Source organism: Mesocricetus auratus, unplaced genomic scaffold, assembly GCF_017639785.1.
Source record: "Mesocricetus auratus isolate SY011 unplaced genomic scaffold, BCM_Maur_2.0 Super-Scaffold_100006, whole genome shotgun sequence".
Lineage (NCBI taxonomy): Eukaryota > Metazoa > Chordata > Mammalia > Rodentia > Cricetidae > Mesocricetus > Mesocricetus auratus.
The window spans coordinates 51,817,597-51,839,892 of NW_024429190.1; the positions used below are offsets into that span (position 1 = coordinate 51,817,597).

Genomic DNA, 22,296 nt, shown 5'->3' on the forward strand with positions numbered 1-22,296 from the left:
GGAGAGAGAGAGAAGGAGAGAGAGGGAGAGGGAGAGAGGGGGAGAGAGAGAGAGAGAGAGAGAGAGAGAGAGAGAGAGAGAGAGAGAGAGAGAGAGAGACTCTTCCATAGGGAAGACTATTTCTCTCACTCTGGGCAGTTCTTACTGTCATTCCTTTGTTGCTTGAAGTTCTTTATCTATGGTTGAAGCTTTCTGGACTTTTCCTATCCATGCTAGCATGTGCATTGGTGTGTCTTTGTTCTGCTCATGCTTACTCTGTACTGAAGATTTGGGCTAAATAGAGCCTAGCTTGATAGCATGAGTAGTTTACATGAGAATGTGGGTCACCTGAGGAAATTGATGTTAACATGTCAGAATTACAAGATACTTCTGAGCTGAGGAGAAATACTACTGTGGGTAATCTGAAGAACATATGGGGGGAAAGCTTTTTGGTAGCCTGCTAATCTGTAAATCACATATTTTTTAACTGTTATTTAATAATCATGTTTTGACCTCTAAGTCTAAAACCCTACTGACTTTTTTAGTTTAATATTTCAAAATAAAAATAATTTTATCACTAGTTTTTTTTTTATTATATTACCTACATTTTGTAGGAGTTTGTCAAACCCAGATTAACTTGGTGCCTGGACCACTGTGAGCAGAAGCTCTTGCAGGATGTTGGAGTGGTAAATGTCACCGTGTCTCTGTATTTTAACAGGTAGTCATGCTTGTCCTGGCTTGGAAATTGGATGCACAAAACATGGGCTATTTTACTCTGCAGGAATGGCTGAAAGGAATGACTGCTCTACAGTAAGTCCCGGGGCTGCAGAGGTTATGGTGGCTAGTGGTGGGACTACTCTACTAGTGGTGGGACTACTCTACTAGTGGTGGGACTACTCTACTAGTGGTGGGACTACTCTACTAGTGGTGGGACTACTCTACTAGTGGTGGGACTACTCTACTAGTGGTAGAGTTTGAGAGAAGAGAAGCCTGGTATTGTGGCGAGCCTCCCTTTAGCCAGAGATAGACGATACAACCCATCCTGAGGACGACAATGGGGTGCCTTTTAGTAACTGAAGTGTTTGTATATTGGATGTGTGGCAAAGAGAGCATTAGTATTTTTCTGGAGTAGCTCTGGGAAGAAATAGGTCTCCCTTCCCCATGCACGTGAGTCACATATGTAAAGAAAAATTTTAGAAAAGCCACATTTCAAAAAAATGAACAGTTTCAATCTTTTATTTAGTCAGAGATACCCAAAACATTATTCTAACATATATCATTCTTTAAAAAATTAAGCTATTTTCTTTCTCTTTAAATTTTCAAAATTCAGTGTGTATTTTACATTTTCAGTCCATCCAGTCAGTTTTACTAACCATGTTGGACCAGACTAAGAAAATAGCCAACTAGTGCTTTATATACATTTACTTTACTCAGTAGCTTTACATATTTACTGTGTGTGTGTGTGTGTGTGTGTGTGTGTGTGTGTGTGTGTGTGTGTGTGTGTGTGCGCTTAGAGTTTCATTCAAAAAGACAAATTGCTAAATAGGAAGGAGGAAGTTGGGGAGGGGAACAGCAATCCAGATGGTGTTCAAGATAAAGGGTGACTTTGGTCTAAGAACCAGGGATGTTTTATCTTTTTCTTTTCTCCCTAACTAGGAATAACAGACCTTAAATTTATTGTATTAAAATTGTAATTGAAATGGTTTCATGATTTTCTTTAAACCATGGTGGGTTTATCAGCTTTCTCTGTCACTGTCCCTGTTGATACCAACCTGCACTGTGTATTGTGCCTTAACTCATGCCCTCTTGGCTGCTTTCCTTCTGAACCTCATAGTGTGAAAAAGACATGCCTGCCTTTATTTTGAACATGGCCAAATGAGGCACCTGGGGGCTGAAGGAGAACTCTATGTGACTTGTGAAAGTAAAGCTAGGACGAAAAGCCAAGATGTTTGGTTCTTGACTCATTTCCCTCCTCTCTAGCATTGTCTGTGGTGGAGGACTGTTAGGCGAAAGTTACCATCCTTTTACAAGTACACATTCTTGCCTGTGGGGGTCTCTGAAACCCCTGTGGAATGGTGTCTGTCATGTTGGAGAATACTGCCTTACAATTTTGAAGCCTGCTCCTCATTTTCCTTGCTGCCTTCTGAAAAGATTACCTCATAGCTGTTCTTAAGTGTCCTTCTTGGGACACGAAGGAATGGCCATGCCAAGATTTGGCCTCAAGGCTTCAGAGGCAGGGTAACCATCTTTCAGGTCCAGTTTCATTTGTAACTAGAGGCTATGATGCCCTTTATTGTGTAGTCTCAGGTTCTCTCAGACACTTACCTTTACAAAATTTCTTACTCGTGCCAGGCCTTGACTGAGTGCTGAGTGCTATACTTTCTGAAGAGGCCCGCGTCTCCATCCTAAGGGGACAAGGGAGCCCACCAAGTTCTTAGTTGTAAGTTCTGTTCGGTGGTGTGGTGCAGTTGGTGGCAACAGATGGGTCCTTGAAGGCGGCTATGACCTAATTCTAGAAATTCAGGGTTCACTGATATGCATGACTTTTTTTTTCTTTTTTTTGTGGTGTAAAATTTGGAGACTGGTTTCCTTATCCAAGATGGAGGTAATCATTTTAGAATAGAATTATTGCAATTTCAAGTTTTTAAGAACATTCCTGTGCAGCCTAACTATGTTAGTTAGGAAACATTTGAATGATACTGATATGCCAAGTGCCAAAACCATGGATAAAGAAAACCCATGAACAAGATAGAGATTCTATCTTATGGTTCTTAACCTGGGCATCACAGCCTCTTTGGGGGGAGGGAGGTAAATTGAATGACCTGTTCACAATGGTTGCCTAAGACCATCAAAAAACATAGATATGATTCATATGAAACACTATGATTCATAACAGTAGCAAAATTACAACTATGAAGTAGCAATGAAAATAAATTTATGGTTGGGGTCACCACAACAGAAGTGTCACAGCGTTAGGAAGGTTGAGAGCGACTGTTCTTTCACATTGCTGTGTCCTGACAAGAGAATGAGAATGTGCCTCACAAGCTGGTGGCACTGTTTGGGGACATTTAGGAAGTATGGCCTTGCTAGAGGAAGGAACTATGTAACTGGGGGGTAAGCTTTGAGATGTCATAGCCCTGCCTTACTTTAGTTCACCCCACTGTTAACAGAGTTCAAGCCCCTGTCTGGCCACACTGCCTCATTGCTGTCTTCAGCTCTAGCCATATTACACTCCTTTCTCCCTGTTCTTTTGACTGTAAATGTAGTTAAATGCAGTGAACAACAACTATGCCACAGCTTGAACATTGCACTGTCTGGTTTTTATTTATGTATTTTATTTTTTCAAGACAGGCTTTCTCTGTGTAGTTTTGGAGCCAACCCTAGCACTTGCTTTGTAGACCAGGCTGGCCTAGAACTCACAGAGCCTGTCTCTGCCTCCCGAGTGCTGGGCTTAAAGGCATGCACCACCAGTGCCTGGCCTATACTGTCTTGAAGTTTCCTCTGTTAGACAAAATAGACCATTACTTTTGAATTCAACCTCATTCAGGTGTTAGGACATTTCCTTGGCAAATATGGTTTTCTCCAGTCCACTTCCCAAAGCTGTCTTTGTCTATCCGTCTCCCTGCCCCCTCCCCACCAAGAGCTGTTGAGTACAGACATTCTTGTATATCTCTCTGTTGACACTCTAATCTTCTACACTTAGGCCCAGGATTGCCCATTAAGGTCTGCTTATGATATGCTAGAACTTTGCTAACCCATGTCTTGACTCTTCTACATTCCTCCGTAATCCATCCCATAGGTGTTTGAACCACATTGCCAGGCATTTAGCTTTGTCCTTCTTCCATTTTGGTTCAGTTCAGGACCCTAGCATGTGGGGTGGGGGTTCATCCCTGAGTCAGTCTGTTCTGGAAATACCTTCATGGGCACTGAAAGTTATGCTTCCTGGATGATTCTAAGTGCAGTTGTCACAAAGACAAACTCCATTCAAGGCAGAACTTAGAAATAATTCTTAGAAGGTTCAGAAGTAATACAGTCACTCTGGTAGTTGGATCAACTAAGTTCTGTTTATAAGATATATTTACCAAGTCCACAGGAAAATGCACGGGGGACTCTCTTGTATGTACCTAATGGAAGGTAGTTTGTTATCTGTTACTTGTTTTGTCTTCTGTTTTATACTTCTGTTTAGAAATCTGGTTTAGATTTCTCCCCCAGGTCTTGGTCATTTTCTTCTTTTTTCTTTGTTTTTTGAGACAGGGTTTTTCTGTATAATAACCCAGGCTGTTCTAGAACTAGCTCTGTAGACCAGACTGACCTGAAACTCACAGAGATCCACCTGCCTCTGCCTCCTGAGTGCTGGGATTGAAGGCGTGTACCACCACTGCATGGCTGGTCATTTTCATTTTATTAAATATGCTCATGAATGTTTTAGATTCAAGTTGGAACTCATGCGTATATGATACAAACCTGTATTTATTTACATGCAATGGTACATACTTTACTTCATTTAAATTGCTATAGCAAGTACCAGACACAGAGTTGCTTATAAACAACAGAAGTTTATTTCTTACAGTTAAAACTGGAGGGAAGCCCAAGACCAAGGTTCCGGCGACTTTGGCACCTAGTGACAGCTTGGATTTGGCTTGTTGGGGTGCCTTGGGCTATGTGGTTAGGATGGATGAGCTTCTTTACGCTGCTTTGTTAAGGACATTAATCCCATTCATAATAAAAGCTGTCTTTACCTTCATGACTTAGTCACCTCCAAAATTTTAAAAAGTAATCTTTTTATTTACTTGTTCAAAACCTTGTGAATGATTTATACAGTGTACTCTGATCATAGCTATTCACTACTCTTCCCACCTTCCCCTGGTGCCCCTCACCCCATCCCCTCCTAACTTCATATCCTCCCTTTTTTACTATTATTATTTTTTGGTTATTATTAACTACTGAATCTAATTAATTCTTCCCTGTGTGCCTGGGTGTGAGACCAGCCACTAGGCAGGATGTCCCACATTTTAACACCAGTGCCTTGGGGGGTTAACATTTCAGCATGCAGATAAGTGGCCTGTGTGGGTGGGAAAGGAGGGGGAGCCCCAGGGAGGTAACAATGGCAGGCTCTTGAGGAGGTTATTACCCCACAGTGCGACTGTGTTAGGACTACAAGTGCCTTGAGCTTGGGGATGGCTTAGAATGAGTAGCTGTTTTGTGTAAAACTGTGATGGCCTAGAAAAATAGCTTGGACTAAGTGAAGAGATGCAGGTTTTGAGGGGCTGGGGGAAAGTAATCTGTACTTAGAAGTGTGTTACTCACTGAATTTTGTGACTTTTATCCTGTATATGCAGTTGAGGTGGAAATACGGCCAGTTTCCAGAAAGCCCTCTGGGCTGAGTGTGCCTAGCATGTCTCTTCACTCTCCCTTAGCTATATAACCTTACAGCCTGGAAGGGTCCTTGTTGAATGACCACTAGATGGCAACCGCTTGTTCCAGGCAGGGCGAACCCTGTCTCCTCAGTGGCATGCATTCTGAGTTTATAGGGAAGTGATCTTGTGGCAGAATGTTCCCGACTGGATACACGAGGTAGGATTTTGCATGTGCTTTTGATACCTGATCTCATTTAAAATAGGACATTTGTTCATTTCTCACAAGTGGATGTAAGTTCCAGATATCTTTCAAACATAGGGGCATCTTTAGGGGTGCAAAAGTCATGCCCAGGCTGGCACAGATCCTGTATTTTGGTTTCTCATCCTGCTCAGCCCAGCACCCAGGGCTACTTTTTTTTTTCCCCCCAGCGGCTCTTGCTGTTCTGGTTCCTGCACCTGAATCTGTGAAAGCAAACTTTCACCAGGGACTAAACTAAACATCCCATCTCAGTCTGGCCCTTGGGTTTCCGGTCTAGTGAAGAGTAGGAACCTAGCTTTACAAGAGGACTGGCTTCCTCCTCTGTAAGCCACCACCGTTATTAATAACACTGTTAATTCTTTCTTTAATAGGATCTTGGTTCTGTAGTACTATACCCAATGCCAACTAAGCCAGCTGCCATTCCTGCATCCCAACCACCTCCCCCAGCCACCCCCCACACTGCCTAGGGTGTTTTCCTAGTCTCTGCCATTCTCATTTGGGTTCTGACACTAGGTCTATACTCTCAGCATCTCAACTCTTCCCCACACTCTTCAGATTCCAAGAGTTGTTGAGGGTGATCTCTCCCATGGTGGGAGGTTGCCTCTGTTGTTTGCAGGACTCCATGTAAAACCTGTCACAGGGGACCCTGGGAGACTTAAAGGTCTGATGCTGCCTCCGTGTCCACTTTCTGTGTCTTCTCCCGCCACGATGCGGTGTTTTTAGCTTTAGGACTTGCCATGCTCTGTTTGCCACTGGTCCTTTGCATATGCTGTTCTTGACGTCGGGAGAATCCTTCCTGTGTCCCCAGAACATGTGTTTAGTTCTTTGATAGTTCTCAGCTTTCATGTTAATCCCTTGAAGAAACTTTTTTCTCACTTCTAAAATAATCTAATTTTAATCTCTTATTTTTCAACATCAGGAAGAAACACAGGACATTCTAGAGTGTTCTCTTCTTGAAAAATAAAAACTCTAGTTTTGGGATTTTAGACAGTCTATTATTTTAATAGGGAGATGCAGGGCTTACTTGTATTTGTACTTGACCCCCCCAAAAGGAGCTTTTGCAGCTTTTAATAAAAACTAAGTAGTGTGCTGTAGTTTGAACCATATTTTAGTTTATAAAGTAAGCACTCGTTTGATATTAATAGATTATATGTTATCTATTTTAGCAAATAAACACTCTGCAGAGACGCACAAGGAGCCATACACAGCTTCAAACAACTTTGACGTTGCTGGAGAAAGGGAGCTGGGGTGTGTGTAGGCACATGGGTCACGTGTCATTGTGCATGTGGAGGTCTATTCTACGTGGTCAGGACAATGAGAGTGGTAGCCATTCTTTTGGTTTTGAATGTGTGAGTTTATTAAGTATATTATAGCAAACGAAAGTAAAAGAATATATAGTAAGTAACAAACATCAGTAAATTGGGTGTGCAAGCCATCCAGTGGAATTGATGGGGAAGCCCTTTGCAAGCAGCCTGCAGGATTCCTGATACAGAATTTCAGGCAGAGGAGTCCCCTTGGGTGAGACTTCTATAAACAAAAACATCAGGAAATTTAGGTCAGGGGCTTGCAGCAGTCCAGCAGCATTGACTAGGAAGTTCCATTAAGGCGTCCGCTAGAGTTCCTGATTGGGTGGTCCAGGCATTGTCACCTCCAGTGGGCCTCCAAGGAAAAGAATCATCGGATTGTTGCTCACCAAATCTGCTCACAGACTGGAGAAGTTGAGGCAGTCAGCTGGAGTGGCCCCTCCCCCGTGAATGTCCCAGCTGAACTAGCAGCTCCTCTCCCCTGCCACCTCCTTTCACTCACCTTAGGCACCGTTATATTTATAGGGTAAACCATGGTAACCCCCGGTGGAAGGAAATGCTTTGCCATCAAGCAGTTTTCAAGGGTACCTTATTTTTTTATATTTGGGCTGTTCTGTTGTTCTCCTTAATTCCTATCACAATTGAGGGTGGGAAGCCTATCCCCTGACAAGCATGACACTTGACATAAGTGTGTTTGAGTGGGGGCTGGGACTGGAGGGCAGTCAACCCCTCTTCTAGAGTCACCTTCCCAATGAGTTCAAACAGTACAACACAGTTCACCAATATAACATCACAGTACAGCAGCTCACCAATATTATAATATCACAGTACAGCACAGTTCACCAATATTACAATATCACAGTATGGCATAGTTCACCAATATTACAACGTTACAGTACAGCACAGTTCACCAATATTACAATATCACAGTACGGCATAGTTCACCAATATTACAACGTTACAGTACAGCACAGTTCACCAATATTACAATATCACAGTACGGCATAGTTCACCAATATTACAACGTTACAGTACAGCACAGTTCACCAATATTACAAGGACATTGTGGAATCCATCCTTGGTACCATTGAGTTCTAGGGGTAGAACTTGGCTCAGCATACTTGTGCAACAAGTGGTCCACACCCCTATTCCCAGCCATCTTGTTGGTCTGGTTCTCATCTTTAGTGCTTACATGTTGCAAACAAAGTAAATTTGTAAAAATAACTAATTAGTGTGCTTCCTTATCAAAAGTAAACACTGTCACTTACTGGTAAAAACACTTTGTCATCGTCAGGGCTCCCTGGAGAAACAGCTGGTTTCAAGTCTGGAGCAGAGAAAGAACAAAATGGGCTGGAACATTCTGTGCCAGAGAGCAAGGATATGCTCAGAGATTGGTGGGGACATGTCAGAAGGATGCAGACGAGTTCAGGGACCCACTGTCCAAACTAGGACAGTTTGTGCATTGCAGAGAATAAAGACAGCAGCAGATAGGACAGGCTGAACTAAAAGAAACAGCACACCAAGTCACAGAGAGGACAGTGTTGCCCAGAGCTCCTCACAGAGGGTGACAGCTTAGGAACTGCTGCACTGCACCTTTGGGTGCGACCCTAGCAAGGGTGTAAAACTGCTGTGTATAGATAAGTTGTGGTGTTGTGCAGCCGTCCAGCATTACTGCACATGCTGCACTGGGAGAAGCATGTGAGATGACAGAGGCTGGGTAGGACACAAGGTGGCACTTGGAGTGGCTACCCTCCCCACAGACGCGTTCCTTAGGGACTGTAGGAGAGAGCGCTAGCAGAAGGCTCAGGCAGGGCTTTCACTGACAAACCTGAATGTCACTGTGTTGTGCTCAAGATTCGTGTCACTACACTAGTCCTTCTGATCTAGAAGTTGATTTGCAGTCTGCGTATGGGGAGTATGCTGAAAAAAAAATTGATGAACTGTGTAGTCACAGACTTGACGTGTGATCACACAGGACATTTCGTATTTCAAAGCTAGCAAAGTACTTTTAAATGGACACCGGGGTCTGGGGTGAAGGCTCAGTTGATTTTTTGCACATAGAATTAGGGTCTGAGTTTGACCCTCAGACCCCATATAAAAAGCCAAGCACAGTGGCATGCCCGTCTAAATCCCAGCTCAGGGGAGATAGAGACAGGTGGTTTCCCTGGGGCTCACTGGCCAGCCATTCTAGCTTACTCAGTAGAGCAAGCTAATGAGAGACCTTGTCTCAAGAAGCAAGGAAGACAACCCCTGAGAAATAACAACCAAAGTTGACCTCTGACCCCCGTATATGAACACACGAATAAATAATAAGTGGAGAATCTAGTGCATACACCACCCCCGGCCATACAAATTCATTTCAGCAACAGGGAACAGCTTAGTGTATGTAACAAGCCTCCTCATAGTATGCCCTGGAAGGACATGAGGACACAGTACCGTGTTCCCAGCAGCAACATGTATAACCATGGGGAGATTACTTGACAGAGTAACATGCTACAGAGACAACTAGAATGGTCTCCAAAGCAACTACAAAGGTGCTTTGCCAAGCAGCTGGAGATGGTGCCGAGTGTGTGCTTGCTAGCTGAGAACCGTGGCAGGACACTGAGCTGGCATGAGGGTTGATGGGAAGTGTCATCGAGGCCTTCAGGTGGCTCAGCACAAGGCTCATGCATGCGAGGCACGGAGACGTGGAGGGGTGTGTGTAAACGTGTGTTTGCTTGCTGTGGATCCTCCTTTCTGTGCCTTTGTCATTTAAAGTGAGGGAAGCAACTGGCCATGATGGACATAGTCCAGCTTCTGACTTTTTATTCTTTTGGCTTTATATTACTCCAATTAAAAAAACAAAAACAAGCAAACACCCACTCAGGTTGTAATTTACCTTTATTCTGTTTCCTAGATGTGACACAACAGAAAAACTCAGAGCTACTTTGGATTACTTAAGATCATTATTAAACGATACAACAAACTTTAAGCTCATTTACAGATACGCGTTTGACTTTGCACGGGTGAGTTCTCTGGAACCTGTCCAGATGTTCCCCCCTCCCCTCCCCTCTTTTATTGCCTTTGGAGATTTGCGTTTTTACCCCAGAGCAAAGACCTTGAAAAGTTACTTCCAGGGCATGAGCTAGTGTTTCTAATGCTTTGAAAAACTGATTCTGGGCAAAGGTGTGTGTCGGCTGAAAGCTACAGTGGCTGCCATTTCCCAGTTCCTGTGGGTGGCTGAGTAAGTTGTATAGGCACGTGCGCTATCAGAATAGATAGTTTGAGAGGCCGCCCATTCTCACACCACAGACCTTCGCCACCAAGGGACAAGAATACTAATTGTACTTAATCCAGTGTTGCTTGGAAACTGTTACTGTATTTGGAAAGAATGTGATTTCAAACCAAGGCTGAGTTCCTGTTTGTTGCTTTAGTGAGTCAAGTCCAAGCTGGCGATAGGGTTCCCAGGGGTGAATGAAAGAAAGCCTGCTCACCCTAGGTGGTGGTGTGTTCCTGGAGACCCGGCCACAGCCCTTGTAATCATGCTTGATTCCAGATCAGTGTTTTCTCTGTGTTTGTTTGTATGTTGGGTTCAAGTGACTAGACTTCGGTTGGCTGCATTTTTAATATTTCCATTTATTTATTTGTTTGTTTTTGTTTTTTAGTAGAGTGAGGAATGAGTCTTCCCTTCTCCATGCTATCTTTTTTATCCTTCACTCTTGGACTCTACCAGTTTAGCACCAAAATGTATTCCACAGTGAACTAATAATTCGTCTGCAGTAGTACTATGTGGAGCCCTAATTCATATCATACAGATAGCTGCAATCTGATCAAGTTACCATGTGCATGAAATTAACTGATGCTAGAAATGAAGAGATGAGATTCATATGCAGTGTTTGATGGGACAGCATTATGGGTAAGAGGTAGAGGTCAGGTACTTCTAAAATAGGTGCTAGTTTCTAGGTAAAATAGTTCATTACATAATGTTTCCATGCCTTTTTTGTTTGGTTGTTTGTTTGTTTGTTTTTCTTTTCCCAAGACAGGGTTTCTCTGTGTATCCTTGGTTGTCCTGGAACTCACTCTGTAGACCAGGCTGGATGTGAACTCACAGAGATCCACTTGCCTCTTCCTCCTGAGTGCTGAGATTAAAGGTGCACACCACCACTGCCCGGCTCCCTTGGATTTCTGTAGTACACATTGAGGTCTCTTCAGGAATATCCACCTTTCTGCACCTGAATCAGCTCTCTGTGGCTCCTGCTCAAGTGTCAGAATTCTCTCAGCTGCCCTCTGTGCTTTGGATTCAGGTCGCATTGGCTTCTTCCTGGCTCCGTCTATTCTGGATCAGCTACTATGGCCCACCTTGCAGTTCTTAGGGCCTCCTCTCTCTTGGTGCCTCCAGCCACCTCTCACTACCGTTTATTTTAGCATGTGCATCCAGATGTGGGTGGTGCAGTTGCCCCCCCCCAGGCAGCCATCAGTTTGTCCACGTCATTCAGCAGGTGGGCCAGACGGAAGTGGAGAAATTGGCCTCTGCCATGTTGTCAGTGCACCGTAGATCACACTGAAGCAGAGGATTTATAGAGGACTTGAATCTGTGACTTCCTCCAGCCCCTCACGTCCCAAGCTGTTGGCCTCGTGATCTCTATGGCTCACGGAGACTGGTGCCTGATCTTGTAGCCTGCCTGCTTTTTGCTCCTGCTCATGGTGAGCCATTGCCTGGGACCAGCCCTGTTTGCACCCACATTTCTGTCCATTTCCAGGCCACTTGCAGTCTCCTGGGTCAGTGTCCTGCAGGATTTGTGTTCCAGTCATTTATACAGCCCCAGTGAATGCTTTCCGTGACATTGGAGTTTGGGTACAGGCTCTTCATGCTCCCTGTAGATTGAGGACCGAATTTCATGTGTGTTCAACAGAGTTCTTGGCTTTTAAGGAACGTCTCAATAGATACTGGTAATTTTTTCCTTTTTACATAACAATGAATAACAAGTATTTATATTTTATCACTTAATTGCCAAAGCCAATCAGTTCAGCCTGAACATACACTAAGATGAACTTGTTAATAAACCTATATTTTGTTTAGCTATCCTACAAGTTTTGGGAAATTGCACTCTCATTTGTATTCAGTTAGAACGAATGCTCTTGCTATGTAGCCCAGCGTCTCATAACCCTGTCTCAACCTCTCTCCCTTGTGATTTCTTTTTGACACATTGATCATTTGGAAATATGTTTATTATTTTTCAGATATATGGAGTTTCCCAGCTAATCTTTGTTCTATGGATACCTAGTTTAACTCTGTTGGTTAGAGAAGTACAATTTCAGTCTGTTTCATATATTGTCCAATATATGGTCTGCTCAGATAGTGTTTGTTACATATGTCACTGTTGCCTGGTGAATGTTAGTTGGATCAGTTTGGTTGATGGTATTCAGGTCTTTACTGACTGCTGTCTGGTTCTGTCAAGTGAGGAATATTTAATTTTTCAATTTATGCTGCCTCCCTCCTTCCCCCCTCCCTCTCTCCCTCCCTTCCCATATATTTTGAAGTTCTGATGTTAGGTTTAAACATACTGTTATATCAAATTACGAAGCATGCCTGTTTCTTATTCTGAACTTCCTTTGTGAGAATTGTAGCCCATCCCGCATTCCTTCCATGACAGTCTACGTGGCATGTCAGTTCTTTCCCTTTCCTTTAAACTACTGGCATCTTTATATTTATAGTGGGTTTCTGAAAGAAGATGTGCATGTGGGTATGGCAGGGCGTGTCTTAAAGATGCTGATATTGCATCCGATGGGAATGTTACTAAAGTTATCCCCCTGCTTGTCCTGTTCTTCAAAGGAAAAAAAGATGTCCTTGTTGTGCCCCATCCTCTTTGTATGCCTTCTTTAGGACTGAGGTGGGGTTCTGTTTGTTGTGAGTCTTATTTCTCCCATGCTTTATTACCCGTATCTCTATCTCTACTGTATTGTTTCTGCTACTCACCTCAGGCCTTCCTTAGTACTGTAAAGTGTCAGTCTTCAGTGTTGTACATGTGTAAATGTGTGAGAACCTTGACAAAGACACACTCAAATTTTACCTGCCATACTTTGTGCATTTGACTCGCACTGTGAGTTTTATTATCATTTCAACAGGCAAGTCTGTCTGTTGCAGGTACCCAGGTTGATGCTGCTTCCAAATTCCTCTTTCCTCCTATGCACACCAGTCTCTAATACCATTTTCCTTTTGCTGAACAAAACTCCCTTAACAGTCCTTTCAGGACAGAGCTGCTGCTGCTGTTGCTGGTGGTGGTGGTGGTGATTTCACAAAGATTTTGGTTTTGCCTTCAATTTTGCAAGATGCTTCTCTGGGTACAGACTTGGAGACTGACACCTTGCCCTGCCAGTGATGTCTTTTTGTCATCTTCAGCTCTGTAACATCTGGTGTCATTCCTATCTTTATTTTTTGAGCATAATGTCTGTTTACTGAAATAGTTTTTCTCTTTTCTCTGCTTTCCAGCAAGTAGACCACGATGTTCTCAACGCGATCCTCCTGGTTATTATTCTGATTGGGATTTGTTAGACTTTTGAATCTGTGGGTTCACAGTTTATATTAAACTGGAGAATCTTTTAGGTGTTAGCCTTTAAATGTGTTTTATGTTCTGTCTCTTTCTTCAACTACAGAATGTCTCTCATGTTTCTTGATACCTTTCCACAGGCCGCTTACAGTACATTCTGCTCATGTTAAAGTTTTATTGCTGTGTCTTCCCATTGTTAATCTTTCTTTTACATTGCCTGATCTCCTGTTAACATCTTTCATTGCAGAGACTACTTTTCATTTCAGAAGTTCCATTTTTATTTTAATGCCTCCCATTTTTCTCTTCCCTGGGACAGTGCCCTTGTGCCTCCTCAAACATCTAGAGTATGTTTATTAGAAATATTTGACAATTTTATCTGTTTCTTCTTGTATCTTCATTTCTGGGTGCTGTGTTGGGCAAGGTCCTCGTAATTGTGACTCTTGCTGTGGAGTGTAGTTACTGCCCTAGTACTTGCCTTGGAGCATGCTATGAGCTCTGTGGGACTCTGGCTTCGCCTTTCCTGTCTACTTGGAACCAGTGTGTGCTTTGAAAGGATGGTCCAGAGCAGCCTTTGTGCTAGCAGTGATTTGGTATGTTAAGGCAAAACCTTCTCAGTGCCTTGTGTGCGTTCTTCCCACGCTGGCTGTGGAAACACACACTGTCTGCAGTTCTCTGTTGACTCAGTTTCTGCTTAGTAGTTCCTGTAGGTCCTCCTGGAGACTCTGATGTGCACACCAAGAAGTGTGTGGCCAACGAGTAGAGGAGCCAGCTCTGGAGACTCCCGGGCCTTTGTGTTGTGATGCATAGCTCCTTTTTCCTCTTTGGCCTCCTGACTGTTTTCTCTAACTCAGGAAGACCCTTGGACTCTGATTAAGTTTCCTTTTCCTTTGCCGGTGCCTGGAAATCACCTCTGTGGTGGAGGTGTTGTGTAGGGTTTCCCTTGTTCCTTCTGGGAGATTACAGTCTATTTTCAGGGGAGAGCAGGCACTTCCTATCTTTTTCCAGTTTCAGAAAACAACCAAGGTTGTTTGCAAGTGAAAGTAAAGTCTGGTCTTGGTTGAAAGCAGAACACAAACTCTAGCAGGCTTTTTTGAATCTCCAGCCCACAAATCATGACACAGATGCTTATTATCAGTAATTAATGCTTAGCCTTAGCTTATATTTGCTCCAGTATCTCTTATAATTTATATTATCATGTTTTTCATTATCATCTACATTTTGTCATAGGACTTTTACCTTTTTTTGACTCTGTATGCCCTACTCCATGTCTGATTGGCTGGCTGGCTGGCTGGCCCTGGGCGTCTCCCTTTCTTTCTCCCTCCTCTTGTTTTCTGTTTTCTTCCTACTTATTGTCTGCCCGCCATCCCTGCCTATCCCTCTATTGCCTAGCTATTAACCAGTCAGCTTTTTATTAGACCAACCAGGTGTCTTAGGCATGTAAGGTGAAACAGCAGCACATCTTTATAATTAAACAAATGTAACTCATCTTTGCCTAGTTAAAGTAATACCCCATAACAACAAACCTCTTTCTTCTACTGTCTCCCCTCACCCCCATTGCTAGAAAAATAACTCCTAGGAGTAGTAAGTTAAAATTAACACAGCATTTTTTTATTGCGGTTTCAGTGAAAATTGAACTACTTGCTAATGTTAGTAATACCTTAAATATTGAAAAGCAACATTAAATAATCTGAGTGATACTTTAATATACTAGAAAGAGACTATAATTCAGTGGTTCTTAACCTGTGGGTTGTGACCTCCTTGAGGTTGTCAAACAACCCCTTCATGGGGGTTCCCTAAGACCACTGGAAATTATATTATGATTCATAAAAATTACAGTTATGAAGTAGCAACAAAAATAGTTTTATGGCTGAGGGGTGGGTCACCACAACATGAAAAACTATATTAAAGAGTCACAGCATCAGAAATGTTGAAAACCACTGCTATAATATCATATCAGAAAATGATAAAAATGGCTCTTTTGTCATCCCTTCACTACAATTGGAGTCCTAAGGGAATTATCATTTCTCTCCCTTTTAAAACTGACAGCAGACGGCTCTGAAAAGATAGCTCATTGGTGAAGAGCATTTGTTCTTGCTCAGGACTTAGGTTTGGTTCCCAGCACCCACGTGGCAGCTCTCAACTGCCTGTGACTCCAGTTCTATGGGTTCTTTCGCCCTCTTCTGTCCTCTGGAAATTAAACCTGGGTCCTCTGGAAGAGCAGTCAGTGCTCTTAACCACTGAGCCATCTCTCCAGCCTTCCTCTGGGGTCTTATAAGGAGAAAATAAGGGAATAAAAACCAGTCTGCAACAGTTCTTACATAATTGAAATTTTCTCTTCGTATTTCCTGTGTAAGATTTCCCTCCTTGGTATAAGTTGTGTTTTTACATAACTGGCACCATGTGGCCTCCTCCCAGTTGACACTGTTTTCCCTCAGTTCCCTTGAGCTTTTTGAGATGGCATCTGGCTGCGCTTGCAGGCTGATCCCCAACAGCTGGTCCTCCTGCCATAGCTGCCTGAAGAGCTGCAGTTGCATGTGCCGCAGCAGGTGGCTTTGGTTCCTTATCTCAAAAGGACCTGGTGAAACGTCTTGATACTGGATGAGGAAAATGAGAGAAAAAGCTAAGTAGAGTGAAGTTTCGTTTCGACGTGAGAGTAGTCAGTGACTATGTTTGACTGTTTTATATTCACCCTAAGTGGAGGCAGGCTGCTGTGATCAAAGTCGGGAGGGCTGGTGGTTCGAGAAGGGTGAGTACTGAGTGGAGTGTGGCTGCTGTTTGTTAGCAGCAGAGAGCAGAGGCCATGAGTTTGCAATGTGGCCAGTGTCCACCAAGACAGGGTTTCCTCGGGCAGTGCCCTCCTGCCGTGATGCAAACTAGCCATGGCCTCGAGAGAGAAGTGTGGAGACTTGGAGCCCAAGAGTTAAGAGGGGCCTGATGGGGGTAATGGGGATGGACTGAGTTAGCTCTTGGAAGGAGTGGGGTTGGGCAGAGCTGGTCTGTGGAGAGAGTAGGCCTTCAAGCCGAGGAAGGCTAAAGGAGATCCCGCTGTCAGAAGGATGAATGATGGCTGTGGGGAGTTGTTTTCCATCTTGGAATAGGCCATAGCATTTGGATGGAGGATTTTTATGGAAGGAGGAGATGCAAAGCTGTTTGATGAGAAAGGATCCTGTAGCTGGATACCGGTTTATACTGGTGTCTGCTCACTGTTCAACAGTAGCCGTCAGTCACTGCTGCTTGGCGACTCTGCCGAAGTGATTGGGAAGTTGAAGAGCTTACATACAACGAGCATTACCTTCCCCCTCCAAGCTCATCAACTGTGAGTGATTCCACAGGCTACGCTAGGTCTTGTGCTCAACATAATTCTTCTGCTGTGAACATGAGAATTTTGTTCTCTAATCTCTACTAAACTCACTAACCAATGTATGTGTCTAGTTTCTGCACAACCCCCAACACAGACTGTGACATCCCCCATAGTTTTCCTTCATACCTCATTGTAAAGGCAGTGAAAACAGAAGCTAGGCCTCAATGAGACACAGGATGGGAATAATGTGACACTGTCATCTGCTCTCAGATCCATAACCCAAAACCACGTTAGTTTTAGCTTTGGGCTCTTCTGTGGGTACACGGTTTGCTCAGCAGTTGCCCGTGCAGCCTGTTGGCTTGTGAGTATCTTTGTAGTCCAAGCTCTCCTAATGCTGCCCAGGGAAGAGTGCAAGCACCAGAGTGAGAAGCGCTCAGACCTAGAATCCAATTAGAGCTTTGAGCGTGGACACGCATTCTCATTCACAGATGCAGAAGTAGCGAAATTTGAGTTCATGTGCCTTGCAAATGTTGTGATCTGCATGTTAATGTTGTTGGCTTCATTCTAAGAGCATGGTTCTTTTTAGTTTATTTTTTTAAGCGAGAGGATATTTCTCAGGTTTTGTGACTTTTGTATGTGCGTGCCTTTTAAACAACATTCCATTATGGGGCTGGAAGGATGGCTCAGTGGTTAAGGGCTCTGACAGCTTTCCCAGACGACCTGAGTTCATTTCCCAGCACCCACAAGACAGCTCGTAACTATCCATAAATCTAGTTCGAAGGTATACAAATCCCTCTTCTGGCCTCCATGGGCACTTCATGCATGGGGTGCACAGACATACATGCAGGCAAAACTCCCATACATATAAAACAAAAAAAACCTTCCATTAAAAACTGGGTTGTCATATCTTCAAGTTAGCCATAGTACTGAAGATTTATTTGAGGTCTTCAAAGACCTCTGTATTTCTTGGCTGTGCTAAAATTGACTGTGCCCCCCGCCAGGACAGGACACACTGGATTGGTCTGGTCTTTGATTGCGTATACCAGTTTGTAATCTGGTTTCCACCTTAGGAGTCATGGCTGCTTCTGTGTTGTTTTTGAGTCCAATAAGTCTCTTAAAAAACCTTTGGACTTCTTCGTTTTTTTTATTGAAGGTTTTATGCTTTCATTGTAAGTTTAATAAACCCAGGTTGTTCTTTTCCATCTAAATCTCAAGCCATTAAAACTAGAAAACTGGTAAATGGTAGCCAGGGACAGTTTGGGAACTCAGATAAAGCTTTAAAGGTCCATTTTGTAAGGTTGGAGTTACTTTTACATCCTTAAGAGTCTTTATTTTGGCTTTTGGTAAGTCCTTTGTGCCACTTGAGAAAAAAAATAATTATCACACTTTACAAGAGGGTCTGCCCAGGGGTGGGCTAATATAACCAGAGGCTCTTAAACAACCCCACCTCAGCAAAGCCTGATACTCCTCAGTCTGCCCAGGGGTGGGCTAATATAACCAGAGGCTCTTAAACAACCCCACCTCAGCAAAGCCTGATACTCCTCAGCATTAGCCATCAGTCTTTGGACTTGGGAGTGCGTTCTTCCAGGCAGCATACCATCTTGGACCAAGGTCCTGAGGTTGAGGGTTGCTGGAGAGCCTGGTGCTGTGTACCTGCTGTCTTTATTCTCTCCTGAGACGGGCATTCTCTCAGGAGGAACACTCAGGCCTGTTGTTTCTGTTACTTGAAAAAATGACACCCAGTTATTCTCTTTGTGTTAGATAGTTAGCGCTCACAGAGTATTGGGTCTGGAGGTAGGTGGGGAGAGAGAAGAGCGCATTTCCTTCTTCAGCCCTGTTGTACCTCCTGGGTTGTGACTGAGGGCCATCTCAGGGACGTCACCTTCTGTTCTGTCTGCCTCTACTTCTCTGTGTTCAGGAGCAGTAGCTCCCAGACCCATGGCTACTGTACTACTTTAATTGCTTGCAAAGAGCTCTTGGATGTCTCTGCTGTGTTCCTTGAATTAGAAAGATGATTTGAAAAATAGAAGCCTGTTTATACTGATGGCTGCTTAGTGGCATCCTGGCAGAACCATTTCCTGTGAATCAGGAGCCCCCTCACAGAGTGTGACTGCAGGGGCCATTGCTGTCTGAGGACCCAGAGTCTCTGTCTTCAGTGCATGAGAAGGCATTTGCTGTGGGCTTCTCCACTATGCCATTCCCAGAACTTTCGGATGTTTACCACTTTGGTCATTGCATTTGGCCACCAGGCCACCATGCGCACATGCTATTGGTTGTCAGCAAGAACTGATCAGGTAGTGAGTGGTTCATAACATCTCTTATTTGCTAGGCAGAAGATGGTCGTAGTGATGGGGGGCTGCTGGCTGCACCCTGCAGAGCAGGAGTGGGCAAGGGTGAGTCACACGCCTGCCTGCCTTCCCTCCCTCCACGGTCTGGCATGGCTGCCCAACACAGGAGAGAGGCTATTGATGATGAGAGAAGGCGCAAGATATTTCAAGATCAGATGAGACATTTGGGGGCTAATTGATACAAATTCAGCAATAGGGAACTTTTTAGAGTGCCAGTGTGGTGAGTTGATGCCGAATGTGCTTCTGCTAAATGGACTTTGGCTAGATCTTGTGGTCCCATGTGTGTTTCTCGGTAACTTTCTTAATTTTGCTTCATGGCAGGGTGCACTGTTGCTGTCTGCCACACCTACTTTTCAGGCTAAGTAATGTCATTTATTCAATTTCCCAGTGCATCACAGAAATACAGCACACCTACCAGGGTGGGTGAAAGACGGCCACTCTTAAGATCATCGCTGCTGTCCTCATCCCTGGACTGAGTTAATGCTGCCAGGACATGATGAGATCATCTGCTTGCCCAAAGGACAGACAGAGAGCACTGTAGAAAGGAGCATGCCAGCCCCAGGTTCAAAGAACGCAGCTTTCATCGCCAGGCCTAAGTTGTGTAGCTGCTAACAGGGAACGGTGGCGCAGGCCTCTTGACCTGGCTTGATCATGAACAGCTGTTGTACTTACCAGAAGCCCCTTTGAATGGCTTTCCTAAGCGGCAAGCTGCTCTGCCTTCTTTTCCCGTGTTACCTTGTTGAGTGAGCCTCACATTGCTGTGTCACTCTAAGTCCTCTGAAGATCCGTGGCCTGTGTAGGAAATTCACCATGTAATGAACAGCGCTTCTGTCACAAGGTGCACATGGCCAAGGGTGGTTGCAGCATGGTTCCTTAATGCGGCGAGGTGAACACTGACGTACTGCTGCAGTGGGATGACTAAGCACCTCCCCCTTTTGTAGAAAAGTCCTCTTGCAGATTTCCACTCTGGTTGATGGACCACATGAAGGAGCGCTGTAGATGTGTAAGATTGCCTCCCGAGTTCGAGAACACATCCCCCCAACCCCATAGGAACTGACTGGAAATGTGTAAGAAAAATATCACGAGAAGTTGAATCTTTAATTATAAATAAAAGTGGGATAAGCTTCCTTTGTGTGCGCGTACATTCTGTCTCCTAGTTTCACATAGTCATGAGCCACTGTGCTAGGAGTTGTGTGACACATGCTAGGGAAGGTGTGTGAAGATAGATAGAGACCCTGCTTCCCTGGACAGGTGGACGAGCATGTCTTCTGAGGGGAGAGATGCTCTGGGGCGCCAACCCTTCCTGGGAGCTGAATTTAGTTCCAATATGTCTAGGTAGAAGAAAAATATTTACCACATGAAATAATGCTGTTGGAAAAATGAGTCTCTGAGGAAACCCAGTCCTAAGCACTGAAAGGCAAACCACTTGGACTCCACTGAGTTCCTGAGGGCTTTTGGATCAGCAGTTATAATTCTGGTAATTATCATGCTGTAAAGCAAGCAGGCTATGGTTCTTATTTGCCTAGGAATGATAATAGATGCTACTACATAATGGATTTGCCACTAGGGTAAAGTTAATCACATCACTCTTTCTCAGAATAAATTTATATGTGACACTCAAATGTCAGGCTTTGCCTTGCGTTTGGCTACCATTTGTTTAGTCCCCTCGGGGTTTATGATATGTAATAAATAAGCTGTTTATCAATTTCTCGCTGAAGTGAAATACATGTTTGAGTTGTTAGAGTTTGTGATTTAGAAGCATCTGGCTTACCCTTGTTTTTATTTGTTAAACAGGAAAAGGACCAGCGCAGCCTAGACATAAACACTGCCAAGTGCATGCTGGGACTGTTATTAGGAAAAATCTGGCCCCTTTTTCCAGTTTTTCACCAATTCTTAGAGGTACCAAATTATTACTCTATGAAATGTATGTTTGCTTGCTTAGAACTACCACATTTCATCTAACTGTTTTGTGTGATTTTTTTTCCCTTTGTTGTAGCTTTCTGCTCATAGGAATTATGGTTCTCTGATTGCTGTCAGTCAGCAGCTGCATATCTTGGAGTGAGTGAGTGAGTGTGTGTGTGTGGGGGTGTGTGTATGTGGGTATGTGTGGGTGTGTGTGGGTGTGTGGTAGTAGTAGTAGTAGTCAGCCAAGCGCCCCATCTCTCCTCTCCACCCTATATAGAGAGAGACTCCACTGGTGATTAGACTCTCAGTTCTTTGTAACAACAGAAGTCAAGTTTTACTTTCTTTCAGATGAATTTCCAGTTTTAAGCCAACACTAGATATCAGTCACCTGTCTCTCACTAAAACGAGTTTGTGATTTGTTCTTAACGACTTTCATCTCCAAGTACCTAGCAGAGTACTTGGGTAGCTGTGAGCCCTGGGTCAGGCATGCTTGCAATGTCTCCTTTAGTTTACAGGTGCTTAGCCAGGTGGCACAAACACCCAGCATTTCGTCACATCGTTGCTGTTTGCTTTCACTGCGGGGCACAATTTCAAGCTGCCAATAATTAGCTGTGGGTTTTGTCGAAATGTCCTTTGGCAGAACCTGGAGGAAGCAGAGAAATGTTTGAGTTGCTTGGGCTGTCTGTCACATGTGGCATCTGCCTCGGGCCCCCTCCTACTCGAGTCCTTTAGAACATGGCCTTTGCTTTCACGGATAAGTGTAGAATCTTTAAGAAAATCCTGTGTCTTGCCCAATTCCAACACCCACTTAAAATAATCTTTCTTTACAACTTGCTTTATGTAGTGGTCCAAAATACTTAGCAGTCAGTGTAACCTTTGAAGATTGTTACTAGAAACCACTTGTAACTACTAACTGGCACTCCATAAGAAAGCTGGTAAAAGCTACTCACCAATACAAGTGCATATCGATGTGATGGTGCGCTCTCCCTGGGGTCTGTCCCAGCTTCCCTGTCCATCGATGAGATAAGCCCTCACTATCGGAACAGGAGTAGAAAGAAATGGGTTCTTGTACGCGTGAGTCTAGTAGAATTTGAACCTTCAGGTGAAGGGCCCTTTGGCTGTGAGCTAAGTTTGACATTGCTCAGTCCCAGGAATGCAGCGGACTGATTTGGGACTGGTTTCGCTTTCATGCTTCAGAAGTTAAAGTCTGTGCTTTGCTCTTGCTAAGTTGGTGTTTTTCCCTTTAGAAGGAGGCAGCAGCACTCCCATCCAGCCTGTCCTTTGCCTGCGTCCTCAGAACCATTGGCTTGACTCTT

The 22,296-nt window shown here is 43.9% G+C and overlaps 1 protein-coding gene and 1 long non-coding RNA gene across 19 annotated transcripts in view; one reads left to right on the top strand and one right to left on the bottom strand.

Moving 5' to 3' along the window:
* Dcun1d4 (defective in cullin neddylation 1 domain containing 4) overlaps positions 1-22,296 on the top strand; it is an 81,796-nt gene that overhangs the window by 55,410 nt on the left and 4,090 nt on the right. For 16 of the 18 annotated variants that reach the window (XM_040747192.1, XM_040747193.1, XM_040747198.1 and 13 more), the window contains 3 exons: positions 698-789; positions 9,796-9,904; positions 20,870-20,974. In XM_040747192.1, coding sequence (XP_040603126.1) covers positions 698-789; positions 9,796-9,904; positions 20,870-20,974 — 306 coding nt within the window. The remainder of the gene's footprint in view (positions 1-697; positions 790-9,795; positions 9,905-20,869; positions 20,975-22,296) is intronic. The other 2 variants (XM_021233412.2, XM_013121032.3) reach the window with 1 other exon arrangement.
* LOC106022010 lies at positions 21,296-22,104 on the bottom strand. The gene is made up of 2 exons (XR_001197110.3): positions 21,931-22,104; positions 21,296-21,623 (listed from the first exon to the last, which is right to left on the bottom strand). It is a non-coding gene; the product is annotated as an uncharacterized LOC106022010 (long non-coding RNA).